At 38.4% G+C, this 16838-nt stretch overlaps 1 protein-coding gene across 4 annotated transcripts in view; it reads left to right on the top strand.

Annotated features, from left to right (window-relative positions):
• The window catches only part of LOC122811470 (class II histocompatibility antigen, M alpha chain-like), a 304256-nt gene that overhangs the window by 74955 nt on the left and 212463 nt on the right, over positions 1-16838 (top strand). For 3 of the 4 annotated variants that reach the window (XM_044083325.1, XM_044083330.1, XM_044083324.1), the window contains one exon: positions 1889-2170. The exons of the other annotated variant lie outside the window; for it this stretch is intronic. In XM_044083325.1, the coding sequence (XP_043939260.1) occupies positions 1889-2170 (282 nt within the window). The remainder of the gene's footprint in view (positions 1-1888; positions 2171-16838) is intronic. 4 annotated transcript variants of the gene reach the window in all.

Raw genomic sequence — 16838 nt, 5'->3', positions numbered from 1 at the left:
ACTTTTTAATACACTGGAGAATGCAAGAAGTAAGAGCCAAATATTGGCTATTCAGAATTAGTAGGAAATAGTGTGATGCAGCAGGTTGTAGGAAGAGGTAATATATTAGTCTTGGCCTCAGGGATCATGCCAGAGTATTGGAGAGTGTTTATAGTAATACTGTTTTTCAAAGGAGAGCTGTATAGAAATGGGCCGGAGCAGTATAGCCTGATTAATTTCAGTTGTATACCTGGATACATGAGAAACAGAATTCTGTGGCAAAGGCTGCAGGAGCGACTGGATATGATTGACTTGACTACAGATAAAAGTATGGTTTCACAAAATAAAGCACTGATTACCTTGCAGATAGTTATCCTGGCTGGGGGGGGGGGTGCACAGAAAGTTAATAACCAACTAAATGCATAAACCTCTTGTAAACCCAGTTTGATGCAATTTTGCAAATAAATCACACATGAGTTTGAAAATGGGAGGGGGCAATTGTAGGTAACATAAATGGATTTGGAAGGATATTTTTTACCCTGTTGACACACAGGACATTGGTGGGAAGAGCAGTAGAACTTAATATGGAACTAGATGAGATAAGAAACAGAAGGCAGCGGCTTGGTGGGGGGGCGTGAACCTGCACATGAGATGCCATTAAGTATGACATGCCTTAAGGCTTGATATTGGTCTTGTTTAGTATACCTGAGTCTGCTGTAATCAGATGGGGTCTACAGGACACATCTGTTGAAGAAGAGATCAGCACCGTTGCAACAGTCAGAGATGGAGATGTCAGCTTTCGCTGAGAGCTAATAAAGCCAGTGCAGTAGGCAGGCATATGGCAACTATGAGTTAACAAAAGTAAAGGTAGTGCAGTAGGCAGGCATATGGCAACTATGAGTTAACAAAAGGAAGGAAAAGGAGGGCAGACTAAGACGAATTCACGCAGAGAAGAACAAAGAGAAGAAAGTTAGTTTTAGTGAGATTGTCGCACCTAAATCCAAACATGCAACAGACCATAATGGTGCTTTGTCAAGGACCACATGGAATATTGGTTTGAATTGAGATATAGATGACATTGTTCCACTGCATAGTGTGCCAGTAGTACATAGCTGCATTGCTAGGTACAGGTCTGAAGGTCCTAAACAGAAGAGGAGGGACACTAAGATAGTTAAGAAGATGAGATGCTGGTTTACGAGAAAGGAATGACAGCATGAGCCATATATGCTTATATAAGTGAAGACAAATAGACTAGGAGACATGATATGGACCAATTATATCATCAATATGTGTCAGACATGGGTGCTTGAGTTAGCAAATCACAGAGAAGAAACAATCAAGATGATAGATGGAAGATGGCTGCCTTAAGTCCTGATATAGAATTATTGTTTTCTAAGAATGAGATGGGACTTGGAAATGACCTGCCAAGAAAAGTAGTAGAGCATGTGTCAAACGAGGAATTCAGAGGACCTTCTGATGGCTGAAAATGGGAAGAGAGATGGATGTGACATTTCACAGGAGTTCTGTTTTTGCATGAAGGTGACTAGTTCCTCAGTATACAACATATTTAAATTTTAAGTCTGAGGAGGGAAAGCCTATTAACTCAAAACATACTAAAAGCATAAGCTAATGACTAGTCTTGTGAGTTCTTACATGTTTTCAGATTACATTTCAGAACCTGTCTGCTGCTACAGTATTCTTCTTCAAATATATGTAACTTGGATATGCACTTTTCAATTCTGTTTACACAAATGATGACATATACAGATACTTTGACATTTTATGTAATATCCATTTATTGATATAAAGTGAAATTCCTCACTTTATTATGATAAAGTAAAATTCCTCACTTTATTGTGATTTATGGTTTCTGATTGTTTGTCTCTCTTTTTTTTTTTTTTTGGTTAAGCCACAAGTTCACACACCTACTCTCAGGTGTTCTACTGCCAGAAAGGTGAGCCACCAATAGCAGCAGATGTAACATTCGACTGGAATGAAATGCTCTATTTTGACTTCAAAGAAGGTGCAGAAAAGGCACGTATTCCTGACTTTGAAACTTGGGCTAAAGAAAAGTCCACAGCAGCACATCAGAACAAAACGAAACGTAAAGAGAGACTGTGCCAGGAGCTTCTGCAGACTGTTCCTATCGTGATATATAACAAAACACACTTACCAGCACCTGAGGCAAGCGGTAAGCCCCAGTGACTTTAGTGTGTTTCATGAAAATGCATAACAGGCTTAAGTTTCTATCAGTTTCACAAGTGGAGTGAGAAATTGTACAGCTGTGGTACACGATCAACATTCTCTGACCTGTACCTGAGAAAAGAGTCTGCTGTAACTTTAGAAAATCTCCACAGCCCCTCAAATTTTTTTTTGTTGACACAGCCATATAACTTTCTTGTGAAGACATTTTAGTAATTTCATTTATTAACAAGAATCATTTGTAGTGAAGAGCATGCATTTTAAACTGGGCATACAGTTTAAGTAGGTTGCCAGATATATCTGGTACCTGGAAGGAGAATGGAAGACCACCTTTCACTGATGTTGTCCACCTGTCATAGTAGCGAGATTTTTTTTTAATCTATTTTTTCCTACAGCTGACCATCAAGAGACCCTGGTGCCTTGCCAAAGTCACTGGTTCTACCTTCCCTTTCTGGCCTGAAATGGGGTAACTCCCACAAGGGCTGTGGCCAGTGAAGAGATCAAAACATCCCAGGTCCACATCATGCTGCTGCTGGAAGTTTATTTTAGCTACCAGTGCACCCCCTACATGTGCCCATTAACATCCTGTAGGTGAGGTGTACAATACGTAGACTGCACCAGTTCACTCTTTACTTCCGCAAGGAGATGGTTTGACAAGTCACCCCCCCTCCAAGAAAGCACTCTGTGGCAGATTCCTCGGCCTCCACTGATGAAATCCAACAACTTTCTGTTTCCTGTGCATACATCCCCACAGAGTGGGCATGCCTGCCCTCTTTGTCAGCTTCTCAGATGCCCAAGCAGCTAATTGAACCCAGGTCACCTAGGTCATAGTCAGGGCTTTATCCCTCTACACCACATATATAGGGTTTATAGTGCTGTGATCTGAGTAGGTTATCTGGTGATGGGAGAAAATGAAGGAAATGTTTCTCTAAAGAGAAGCAATAGTTTGTTTATTTTTGTCATATTTTGCTATTGATATATTGGGCAGAGGGTGGCAAAGTGGTACAGCGGTCAGCATTGTCGCCTCACAGCAAGAGGTTCTTCTGTTTGATTCTTGGCTAGGGTGCTTTCTGTGTGGAGTCTGCATGCCCTCCCTTGCGGGTACCTGGGTTTCCTCCAGGTGCTCCAGTTTCCTCCCACATTCCAAAGACATGCAGTAGGTGGACTGGATACTCTAAATTGGCCCCAGGTGTGAGTGTATGCATGTGAGTGTGTGTTGCAACCTCTGAGGAGGGTTGGGCCGTGGGCTAGTAACCTGAGCCCATAAAACCTGTAACCACTAAAGAAACGAGCGCTGAAGGATGCTCTTTGTCTGATGGCATAGAAACAGGAAGAGAGAGAGATATTGGGTAGAAATAATAACATTAAATAGTAAATGTCAGACTTTTGTGTTTAATGTATCTCTATGCAGTGGATTTAGCCATGAAAATCTGGAAATATCAGGGATAGGTATGGAAAGGAAGTGTATTAAGAATTTCTGGTATTGTCTGTGTCTTTCAGAACTTGACCTGAAAAATGGCAATGTCATTCAGTGACTGAGGGAGGCAGTGGAACTCAGAGAATATGCAATAGAAACTTTACCAACTACATGTGTAGCTCTCTCAGGCACAGGCTAAGCAAAACCAGGTGGAACATATTTTAGTGTCATCACATCCACAACCCCAATGGACAACTGCCAGTAAAATGATGGGTTCAGAGTTAGAGATGTCGTGTCAGACATCAGCATAGCCTCTGTGGTCATTGTGTAGACTGTTTGTATTTTACATCCGATATTAGCACAAACAATGCAACCAAATCACTGTGTATTGAGGTGGTCATTTCTGCAGCATGTATATGATAAAAAAAGCCAGTGGCACCAGCATATCAGTGTCGCCCATAACACAGATGTATGACACATTGATCCCTCCTGAGTCAACATATGTGAGGAGTTCAAATTCAAGTTCAAGTTCAGCTTTATTATAGTGCCTGTATCCTAGGCACTTTACATAAAAATGTAAATAAAATACCCACAGGTAACAAACAGTTAAAGCAATGGACAACAATAAATTAAGGCCTAAACATCAAGCTTAATAAATTTTAATGAGAAATAATTGGTCCCAACAAACAGAATTATTAATGGAATGTAACAAAATGTAATGACATGGATAAGGCAAAACAAGCAGATTATTAAAGAATGTAATGAATGATGTGAAATATGTATCTTTCTTTTGTGCCACCTGCCCCCAAGACTTTGTCCGATGGCATCTCTACTTTTATCTAGTTGGCCAATTCATTCTGATGGATGAAAGTTGGAATTTTTTAGTCTAAGTGAGAGACGTATGGTCCATTTGTTCCTGTCCAAGAATCCTCATTAGCTCTCCAGTCTCATGAGAGTTGGGTGGTAGAGACTGAACCAGCTTGCTGGTACTGGGGGAGGGGCCTACTTTCCCCTCATAGGAGCATCCCTTCTCCCCTCAGCAGCTCATCCTAGCCAGCAATTACTGCCTACTGAGGGGCGATATACCTCCACATCCTAGCTTCCCCTTAGCTATTTAATGCAAATGCATTATGATAGCATCAGCTAAGCAGGCTCAAAACTTCATTTGTGTGTTAAACAAGAGCCATATCCCTCCCCCAGTATGGGTGAGCTAGCAATGGTCATTCTCTGTAGCCACCTCCTACAGGTACTCTATGACACAGATCCGGCTGACTAGAAAGCTGCATTAGTGTTCAGTTAACAATCAGCACTTTAGGGGCAGCTTAAAGAGACTCCATGCAAGGAACTCTCTCAACCATCTTAGTGGGAAATTCTCAGAGGCAGCTCAGTCAATGAACAGTGTCTTAGCAAATTCTATCTGTGCAAATAAACATCACTAAAATCTACTTTCGTAGATCATTGAGGTTGCACTTTTCCCCACTCTTATGTGACCATGAAGTTAGGATATATATATATATATATATATATATATATATATATATTTATATATATATATGTGTGTGTGTGTGTGTGTGTGTGTGTGTGTGGTGGGAGTCTGTGTTATTCTTTGAAAGTGTTTTTCTGCAGTTTTATTCATACAAACAAAACTTAATGTAATTACATTTGCTGACTTGATGTGATTCCCATTTTCCAAATGCACAGTTCCTGAAAGATAAAGGAATGGGTTACACAGAAATACAGATACACATATGAAATTTCTAGTAACTTCATGATAGCTGAACAGTGGGGGTCTGGGGAGCTGACTCTAGGTCAGCATATCTCAAAATTTGAGGCATCCGAGTAATTTAGGCTTAAATGAACTTTGATCAAAACAATTTCAGATATGAGTAATAACCACTGCAGCTTATACTCTGCCAGTATAATATGGTAATATTGACATGCCCTGCAAGTAGCCCAGCTGCAGGGCTCTGCTCAAGCTGTAAATAATAAATTTCTGAATCTGGTAACTACTGGCATAGGGCTCTGCAACAGTCAAGGCACAGATAGGGTGGAATAAAGTGCTTGATAAGGGAAAGTATTTCTAAGATGGAAACAGAAAGATCTGATGATAACCGAATCTTAGTCATTAAGAGGCTCTAGCATAAAATGATACTGTAAACCTCTCCTATGAATAATGTCTCTCAAAAGAAGCATATACAACAAGGGAACACAACTGAATCCCATGGAGCTCCACAAGTAAGAGAGAGTATGGAGAGATTTAGCCAGAGAACTGGGAAGCAAGCAAGTTCACAGTGACCTGTGTTTTGCCATAGTATTTATGGGGGCATCCTAAAAGAATCCCACAGTCATCTGTAACTAATGAGACTCCAGTAACCTGACATGAATAGAAACTGTAAACATCGTGGAGGTATTAAGTTTCAACCAGTTACTCACCATGCATTCATGGATGCATTCCATATCTGTGACTAACTAGTTAATGGCTGAAATCGATTCTTGTGAGAAGTACAGCTGCATGTCATCAACATAACAATTATACTGTAAACCTTTCCTCTGAATAACGTCTCCCAAAGGAAGCATATGTACAACAAAGTCAAATACATAAGATAATAAACAAGATCAAAACCGGTCTAGACCTAATAGATTTTTGAAACCTTACCTACATCCCAGTAATCCAAGAATGATCCACTCACTAGCAGCCCATTATATTTGCCATTAATCACACACACACCATCTACAGATTACAAATGTATTTCCTCCTCAGGATCCTCACACAGGTGCAAAATGTGACTTCTCCATCAGTACCTTATACACTCTTGCTTCCTTTGCTACAACATTCCATTTTTCACAAATAACAGCCAAGCAAATCAAGTCCAAAATTCAGAATCTCAACAATTCAGGTACCAACTTCTGCAAGCTCCATCCTGATTTCTTAAGACTCATTGCTGACAAACCACTCCCTCCTATCTTCAGCCTCTCCTTAGTCAACGCTTCTGTCCCGTTTGCATTTAAACATTAATTCATTATTCTATTACCAAAAGAGTCCTTTCCCAAATAACTGAATGATTATAGGCCCACCTCTAATCTCTGTCCTGATTTACAAAAATATCTGAAAAAGTACTGTACAATCAGTTACTAAAGCACATTAACAGCTATGGTTTACTATATGATGCACTGGATGGCTTCTGTAAATCATTCAAAATGTTCACAGCTCTCATAATAGCTATGAAAACCATATATTGTAACATAAATGAAGGGAACATGATGTCAGGTCTGTTCATAGATATGACCAGGGACTTTGAAACAGTTAACCAAGCCATTCTTCTTAATAAACTAGTTAAACTTAACTGTGGCATTAATATTAACAACTGGTTTCAGAATTAACTATAAAACTGCTCTTTCCATGTATCATACAACAAATGTCTTTCCTCCATAAGCCGTCTGAATACAGGAAACTCTCAAGCCCGTTTTAGGACTTCTACTATTTTCCATCTTTAAAAATGGCCTCCTCATTGAGATCCCTTCTAAAAATTGTTTTTAATGAGAAAAATATTAGTCATAAAACCATTTTGAACACACACAAACATGAACAAATTACCGGCGTATTTTCATAACATTGTATTTTTCTCAACTAACAGGACAATGGCAGAATAATATCATGGTATCCTCCTTTTTCACACTTGAATATAAAAACAAACTATGATTCTATATTTAATATTCCAGTGTAGTTTTCATTAGCTTATCTTAACACCTTGTAACTTATTTTAAGTGAATTCCTTGTGCACTTTTTTTTTATCCATCAATTTTGATAAACCACAAAAACTGACACTTCTGTATGCTATGACATCCCTAAATGTATATAACCAGGGGAAAAAGAAATAAAAACGAAGTTATTTTGGCATTTATTCTTCATGTGTCAGTTATTCCTCACCTTGATTCTGATCCTCTTTCTTGTAACTGCAGTGCTAATCCGTTTAATTAATACCACCTACTATTTTATACAAGGCTAATTCCAGTTTCATCATCAAGATGCATCATACACCCCCATGGCCTTCTAATTGAGTTACCTCTAAAATTACAAAAAAATACAACTTTGGTAAGTAAGATTGACACTAAATTAGCAGAACAGTGGGCCACGGCTCAGCAACAAGCCTCTATGGGGTTTGTGGGGGATTTGGCGTCCTACTATGACTGCACTATAGATTGAGACACAGTTGAAGTAACCAGGCTGTGTGAAGAAACAAGAACATTTGAAGGCCAACCATCATATGACACATGCCTTAATAAACTTAGTAAGGATCTCCTTAATCTTGAACAATAGCTTAAGGCAAGAAAAATCTGCAAATTCCAGAGAGACTTAGTGGATTATGACAGGGGCATTCCATTCAGTAAATACAAACAGGTGAGGTTTGAGAACGAGGGCAGGAAGGTGGGCAAATTGAAGTGACCTAGGTTGATTCTGAAAAGACCCACCTCTTCTAGCTATGATACATCTGGGGAAAAATCCTCATCAGCCACTGACCCTGACACACAGCATGCACCAGACTCCCCATTGTCCAAAAGAAGCAACACACAACCCCCTTTAGGGGGAAACCGAGGAGGGCAGGGAGAAAACACTCCATGGGTAGAAAATATGGAGGGATCACTCAAATTGATAATTCAGACGTAATCACTAACAACAATGTATTAAACATCTCTGCAGTAACTTTGTCAAATACCCAGATAAGAATATTGAATAAAGGCTTGAATTTTATACCTGTTTTTTTTGTCTCTGAGGATACCCTTGCACAGGACATTATTTCCTTTTGCAGATTGCTTAACCTAAGGTTATTTTTTTCAGTCATCTGTCAACTCTGAACAAGGGGGCTTTAAATATCATAACTCCAAGTTTAGACCCCCCATGTATCCCAATGTACAAATGTTTCAAACATCCATTTTGAAGGATTTACATTTTCATTCCAGGGAATTCCAATGTAAAGCTAACAATCTCTCAAAGATCGAAATTAAGGCCTTACAGGAATTGGAAAATAACAGGGAATTGGTCATTCTACCTGCTGATAAGGGTGGGGTGGTGGTCATGATGAACTGGACACAATACGATGTGGAAACAGACAACTTAACAATGGGCGATATTACACCTGTATGCCACAAGATCCTACTTTTAGATTTATGAAGCAGATTGATCAGTTTTTGTGGTCTGCCAAGGAGGAGGGTATTATTTCTGAGACAATTTTATATCATTTGACAGTCTCAGACCCCATGAGTCAATACATTTACTTCCTCCAAAAAATACATAAAGATCTTAACAATCCACCAGGCAGGCCCATTGTTTCAGGAAGGGGCTCAGTTACAGAACCCTCTCACAATTCCTTATGCAATACTTACAGCCCCTACTCAGATGGGTCCGATCAAGAATTCAAGATATCACAGAATTTCTCCAAATTGTTTCAGATATGCAGCTGGAACCAGGATGGCTACTTTGTACTCTGGATGTCTCGGCACGAAACATCAACATTCCACATTGGGCGGGATTAGAGGCACTTGAATACTTTATAAGTCAGAGCTCTACCCTCCAGGCTTTAATACCTTCCTCATTTGCCTTGCAGAACATGTGCTAACTAAGAACGTGTTTTACTACCAAGACCAATGCTATTGGCATGTCCAGAGGACAGCAATGGGGGTATCTTTTGCCCCTATTTATGCTGACCTGTTCATGGCCCATGTGGAGGAACTTTTGATCTATGACAACACACACAATATCTGTTTAGATGAAATTGACATCTGGAGACACTTTCTTGATGATTGCTGGATAGTATGGAGATTTGATGGGGAATATTTAATGGAGTTTGTGGGGTACCTCAATGATAATAAATGGGGCATCCAATTCACAGCTAATTATAGTTTGCAACAAATCACCTATTTGGATGTCCTGGTGACCAGGAATGCAGACCATACTCCAGAAACAGATGTCTATTGAAAATACCCACAATATAATTATTTTCTCCATGCCTCCAGTTTTCATCCACCACATATATCCAGGAACATTCCAAAATCCCAGCTCCTAAGGATGAAGTGTATATATTCACATCCGGATACCTATGAACATTTCAAAGAGGAATTAACAACCAGATTCAGGGACAGGGGCTACAAAATGAGCAATATCCTTAGTGCTAGCAACTAGGTATCCACACTCAACAGGAAGGACCTTTTGAGGTATAAGGAGAAGAGACCAGGGAATCAATCACAGATTTGCCTAGTAACTACATATGGGAGGAATACTAATTTGCTATTAAAGAGTGTCCAAAGGCACTGGAACATTCCTTCAGCAGATGCCAATCTTTCAACATTCTTACAGGACAGATTTTTTTCTCATTTTGGAGAGGCAGGAATTTAGGCTCCCACTTTAGCCATTACAAACACAGCTCTAGGACTAAATCAGATTCCACTCAGAAAACCCTGAACGGTGATTTGCTTGTGGGCTGTGTCCCGTGGTCACTGCACCCATTGCAGGAATGTTATCAAATCTAAAGAATTTACTAGTAACAACACTGGGAATGTCTATGACATTGGGTTCTTTGCAAATTGTAGTACAGACTGGATCATCTACCTCACAACATGTACCTATTCTGCCTTTTACGTAGGCCAAACCTCCAGGTCTCTGAGGCTACGAATATCAGAACACCTTAGCGATATCAGAACAAAAAGCATGCAATGACACATAAAAATGCTTTTTTCAGATTCTTTGTGATCGATAAAATTATGGGCAATAAGATGAATAAAGCCGGATGGCATACAATACTTAATACTAAAGAAAAGAAATGGATCATCAAATTAGGTAGATTATTACCACCACGTCTCAATGAGCATCTGTGAATGGCCAATGAACTTTCACTCTATTTACATGTCTACTATAAAATGGAGCAATTGATGTTTTGTCTTGTATAGCACTGAAGGCTATGTCCATCTTATAGCCGAAACCGGTCTGTTACTATGCTTGACATGTTATTTTAAACATTAAACTTATTTGCTATAGTTTTCTGGCTCCTCTGTTTGATATTGGATTACCTCTAAAATTTCCAGTTTCTTACTTGACCTTAAATATTTAAAAATCCCTCATATAAAATAATAAACACATTTATGTCTCATTTGACTTACACTCACAATCCATTAATTGTCAACTAGTGAATACCAAGAGCAAAGAAAACCACACACTGGACTATACCATTGAAATATAACCCTGCTGTATCACTTTTGTAAGTACTGCTTTACCAATTTTCTCTCACTTATATCAATAAAATGAAAGAAAAATATGTAGTGGGGAAGCACCTCAGTCTAGATGAGAGACAGTAAAGAAATAGCCTCCAGTTTAAATGCAGGCTGTCTTTAGCTTGGAAAGTTGTTCTTTGACAACTTAAAAGGTCTTTAAAAAACACCTCCATACTTCCTCCCAGCCTTTAGATCCCCTTGTTTTAAGTCTGTTACTGACAAAGTACATCTTACACTGTAATGTATAAACTCAGAAAAACAAAATATTTAATCACCAGAAAGCTTCAGTTACAGGCTGGCACACTTCTTTGTTATTTTTATTGCATGTGGCATAGGCAAATTTATATTTATATAAAAGTAATCAAACTGTATTAACAAGTTGACATTTGCAAACATTATACTTTATATATATATATATATATATATATATATATATATATATATATATATATATATTTATATATCATATAACCTAAGCAACATTACACAAATTATTCAATTCTTGCCCTTTCTTTTTTTAAACAACAATCATCTTTTTTTAATTATCACTTATGACATAGGCAATCATACATTTATATAAATTAAAACAAGCCATACTGACACACTCCCATTTGCAATCATGCTACATCATTTATAATCTAGCCAGTAATTTTCTGTCAGAATTTACATAGCTCATTTAAGTCCTGCTTTTTTAAACCTCATTCTTCCCCTTTATGTACTGTTCCCACAATTCCCATTTTTTCCTATGTAATTTACTCCTACCCTTTTCTAAAGCTCCCGATTCCAGTTGTTTTATCTCTGTTACTATAGTCACTACTTTTAGTGCAACTGGTTTAGGTTTTGATTTCCATTTTCTAGTGATTGCTTTTTAGCAGCCACCATAATTAGACTCAGCAAGGTCTTACTGTAATTAGACAATTCCAATTCTGTATCATAACTCAGAAAAATAATTTCCCTTGTCACACCAATCTACCCACCCAGCATCTCTGACAGAGTAGTCTGCAGGAAATCCTTAAAGTCTGCTAGCTCACTGCACACCCAGAAAATATGTTCCCAATTACCTCTTTCTTCCCCATCATACCTCCTGTCTACCTGAAGAAAATTCTGTGGAGCCTACTTGGGGTATAAAAATATCTATGTAAACATTTCCAAGCAAAAATCCTAAATCCTCTAGATCTTGTTGCATATTTGGGAGACATACATATATATATCCCCATTGTTTCTTTGTGAATTGCTTATCCAATTTTTCTTCCCAATCCTTTCTAACATCCTCTGATTGATTCTTATAGTTATCATGCAATATTTTATATGCTTTACTAATTATTCCTTTTTTAATGGCAGCTTCTGTTCTAGGTTCTACTAAAAGCTCTGCCAGTGCTGGCCTTTCATTTATGACCCCCCTATTTCTTTATCTTTGTCTATACCCTGACATCAGTCCTTGATAGGGAGGCAATTTCTAATCTGCAGTCCAAATACATTCTTGGTGTATTCCCCTTCTATCATCTTACCTTCTCTAGTTATTTGCTCCCATTGAATACCTTGGTTCCTTTGACAGTTTTCGCCAATAAAATCCAGCCCCCTCTTGCCTATTGTCTGTATCCTTAATTGCAGTCATTCCTATTGGCAGAATCTCCTTTCTCCATTCCTGTGTTGACTTAGTTCTTACAATACTATCTGCTGTTTTATGGATATAATATTATGTATGATTATAGTTATTCTCCTTAAAGGCCTGCATCCAAAATCCCAGTCTTTTCTTCTTTCTTAAGTTTTCCCCCGTTTCATCATCATCCCTTTCCTTTCCGCTTTGAATTATAGTTTTCTGCTTGTGCTATAAATAGGAGCCTTAACTGTGTCATAATAAAATACCCTTGCAAATCAAGAAATCCCAGTCTGTCCTGTTCTTCTGGAAGAATTAGCTTATCCCACTTGACTTTTGCCATCTTCCCCTCCCAGATAAAGTCCTTGAGCTCTTTATTAATTGCTACCTACAACTTCTACACTGATTGATAAAAATATGCCTGACCTGTGTATAAGACTAAATGGACTAAAACATTTTAACTGCTTGTATATTACTATCCACATGCATATAACAAAGCTTCCAGTTTTTCAGTTTTTGTATTATCTTTTTGTTTAGTCTCTTCTCACATATCCTTAGCTGCCACGCCAGAATTATTTTTAATCCATACTCCTAAATACTTCATTTTATTATGTCCCCATAAATACGAATATTGCTGAACTGGGTACATAATTTACCGCTATTGCCTTTGTTTTGGCTTCATTAATTTTGCATCCCAAAAAGATTTGAAACTGTCTCAAAATGTTCTACAACACTGTAATGTCCCTTTCTGGTTTTATCATCTGCAAATAGAGCCAGCTTTTCTTGACTACCATACCAATTATATCCTGAATTTCTGAGTCCCTTATTTTCTCTGCCACTGGTTCCTAATATAATGCAAATAACAAAAGGGAAAGAGAATATCCCTGCTTTGGTCCGCTGCTCAAGCAGAAATTATCATAGCAGACCCCACCCATTTTAATTTTCACCTCTGATCCTGCATATATCCTCTTAATCAAGCTTATAATTTTATTACAGAATGCAAATGCTTCCATTTCCCTCTGCATGAAGTCCCAACTTACTCTGTCAAATGCTTTCTCTGCATCAAGACCCACAACAACAGTAGTATTTTTTTTACATTCTGCTTCCCTCTGGATCATCAATGTTCAGTTAACACTGTCAAATGTTTGCCTCCCCTCCACAAAACCACACTGATCCATATCTATCAGTTTTGGCATAATTTTTGCTATTCTTTTAGCCATTATAGATATAAACACTTTATAATCATGGTTTAGTATTGAAATGGTTCTGTATGAAGTTGGACCTAATAGATCTTTACCCTCTTTAGGAATTACAGCTACCACTGCTTTCTTCCAGGATGTTGGTACTTCTCCTCTTAAAATACTGTTAAACAAAACATTCCAGGCTTTTATCATTTTTCCCTGCTAGCTTCCAACCTTCCACAGGAATACCTTCTATTTCTGGGGACTTTCCTGAAGATTGGTTATACATCACCATTTTTATCTCATCTCCTCTCCTCTCCTCCTATCCTGTTAGTAATTGAGCCTCACCTACCTCTAACCTTGGCATATTTAATTCTTCCATAAACATTTCCATTTGTAACTTTTCTTGATTTCCATATTTCTCTGTTTTATATAGACTTTCATAGAATTTCCATAATATTCCAGTACCTCTACAGGATCTCTTGTTACCCTTCTTGTTATAAGTTCCCTAAACTTGGCAACAGCCCCTTCTACTTTCTGTTGCCTGAGTTGCTGTGCTAAACGTTTTTGTGCTCTTGAGTTATTATCAAAAAACAGTTGCTTAACAGCAATCTTTCTAAGCTTGTACATATTATCTAGGTAATCCCTTATTTTCTATCTAGCGTTCTGAACTTGATCCTCTTCTTGTTCTGCGAGATTCTCTCTAGTCTGCAATACTTTAACATTTGTCAGTGCCTCTAAATAATTCTTGTTACTTTTTAACCATATCTCTCTTTTTTATTTCCACCCTATTTTTAAACTCCACCTTAATTTTATCCCTCTCCCTAGCTGTATTTTCAGAGGAAATTTCTATTTTTGTCTAATAGCTCCTGAATAATCTCCACTAACTATTCTTTAAATTCCTCTATTTAAAAATAATACCTGCTGTCTCTTCCTAAGTTAAGGAATAGAGTCTAACTTCTCCCTGAACTCATCCCCTCAAGGAGACAAGAAAGTATATTTTTGCTCTATGCTAAATTATTTGCTTAAAACTATAGGTGTAAAGTACCCTTCCCTGCCAGGATAGCCAACAGCCATACTCCTGTCTGCTTCTCTACCTCCATCCCTTCCCCTCCAGTAACCTCTGCACTTGACTGCACTATCTTCCCTCCCTTCCTCCTAGATCCCCTTTTTCCCTCTCCAACACCTATTGTCCACTAGATGGCACCCTTCTCTTGATACTATCTTTGTACATTTAACCTAGTGAGTCATACTTGAATTTCTCAGGAAACTATTTTTATCTAACTGTTTTTTGAAGTCCCACTCTACCCCTCATTTTTCTCTGTAACTCACATAACTACCATACCTCCTCATTCTACCATTTCACTCCATTACCACCTTAACCTTTCTCTATCGACACTTACCTTAGCAGTCAGCATTTCTCTGATTGTTTTTGCAAGATTGTTTCTTTATCATTCCCTTGGCTCTTCCCACTCCATTTGCCCTGCTGGCTCACTCCACTCCCCTACCCTACCCCCAAATCTCACCCACCCCAGTGCATCTAGCCTAATACCTCTCTAGCCACTCCCACCTTCCCATCATCCATTCCTAGCCCACAACTCGTTAAGGTACTGCGCCTTACTACATCCCTCCTCCTCCTTCTTCATATATTCTCTATCCAATCCCATCCCACACTAAACACATTCCATCTTACTACTCCCCTCAGTCTTCATTTTATACTCCTACCTACTTACTCTCCTCCCTCAACTTCCTCAGCATAATGTCTATTTCTCTCATATCAACTCATCTCAAACCCCTACTCCTTTTCTTAATTCTGCCCTTCCTTTTCGTTCCTTATATCCTAACTGCCTATGAACATCTTAGCAACTCCAACTTTCAGCATGCCACAGAAGATACTTCCCTACCATCCCCATCAGTCACCCTAAAACACAGCAACATCAGATTCACAACTAACAATCTCTTCTCAAAGTATCACAGAGTCATCCACATTAGATATAAACACCAACAATCCAAAAGAGCACATAACATATTGAATCTTACTCTAATTCACACATATAGACAGCACCTTCACCTCCTACTCAATGGTGACATCCATCCTGATACTGGCCCTACCACTAATAGTCCTGCTAACCTAGGAAGACCTTCTCCCTCTTCCATTCATGCTCCTACAAGGCCTCCAAGCTCCCTCTTTGTTGCTCACTTAAATATATGAAGTGTCAATAATAAAGTGACTGATCTTCATGCCCTACTGGATATATATGACTTCAACATACTTTGTCTAACTGAAACATGGTTAAAACCAACAACCCAAAATAATGAAATTACCCCTCCAGGATATAGTATTTTAAGAAGGGATCACATTAACAAAAAGAGCGGGGCATAGCCTTATTATACAAAGCAAGCCCCCAAATTACACAACTTGATACTCACCCACCTTATGATACCAATACTGAAATTCTTATCACTAAGCTACAACTAAATACTTGCAAGTCCATCTATATTATATGTTCATATCTTCCTCCAGGTAACATCATCACCTTCCTCGAAAATATCCTTAGCTGGCTTTCTACTAACTATCCACAAGTAACCATCCTCCTAGGTGACTTTAATATAGACTGGAATATAGACTGGAATACCTGTAACTCCAACAATCCATCTAACCACATTAACCTTCATGGCTTCTCCCAAACAATCACCTCACCTAGTCATATACATAAACCTACCAACAAAGAAACAACTCTTGATTGGATCCTAATAGATACTCTACCCACAACATATGGCTGGCATCCTCCTTTCTGACATCAGTGATCACTCTCTTACTTACATAATTTGACAAAATAATAATATTCTCAGCCCAATAACGTTTAGAACTACTCATTACAATAAACATTTCAACCCAAAACACTTCCAGTGTATGCAACTGGTCACCCTTAAAACATCTCCAACTAGATGAAGCAGTGGCATACTTCAACACTACGTTTCTTGAAATCTTGGATTACCATGCCCCTACTTGTACTCTTAGAAACAGTACCAAAACTGCTCCATGGCTCACAAAGGAATCTAAGCAAAAGATTCTAATAAGAAACAAATTTTGGGCCAAATGGCATACCTCCAAAGACCCATCTGATCATCTAAAATTTAAACAGCTTAGAAACGCGACTAAAGCATCAATACTTCAGGACAAAAACATTTTTTTCTT

The sequence above is a fragment of the Protopterus annectens genome, chromosome 9.part0 (genome assembly GCF_019279795.1).
Source record: "Protopterus annectens isolate FY-2018-M chromosome 9.part0, PAN1.0, whole genome shotgun sequence".
Taxonomy (NCBI): Eukaryota; Metazoa; Chordata; order Ceratodontiformes; family Protopteridae; genus Protopterus; species Protopterus annectens.
This window is presented reverse-complemented; position numbering and strand designations above follow the sequence as displayed.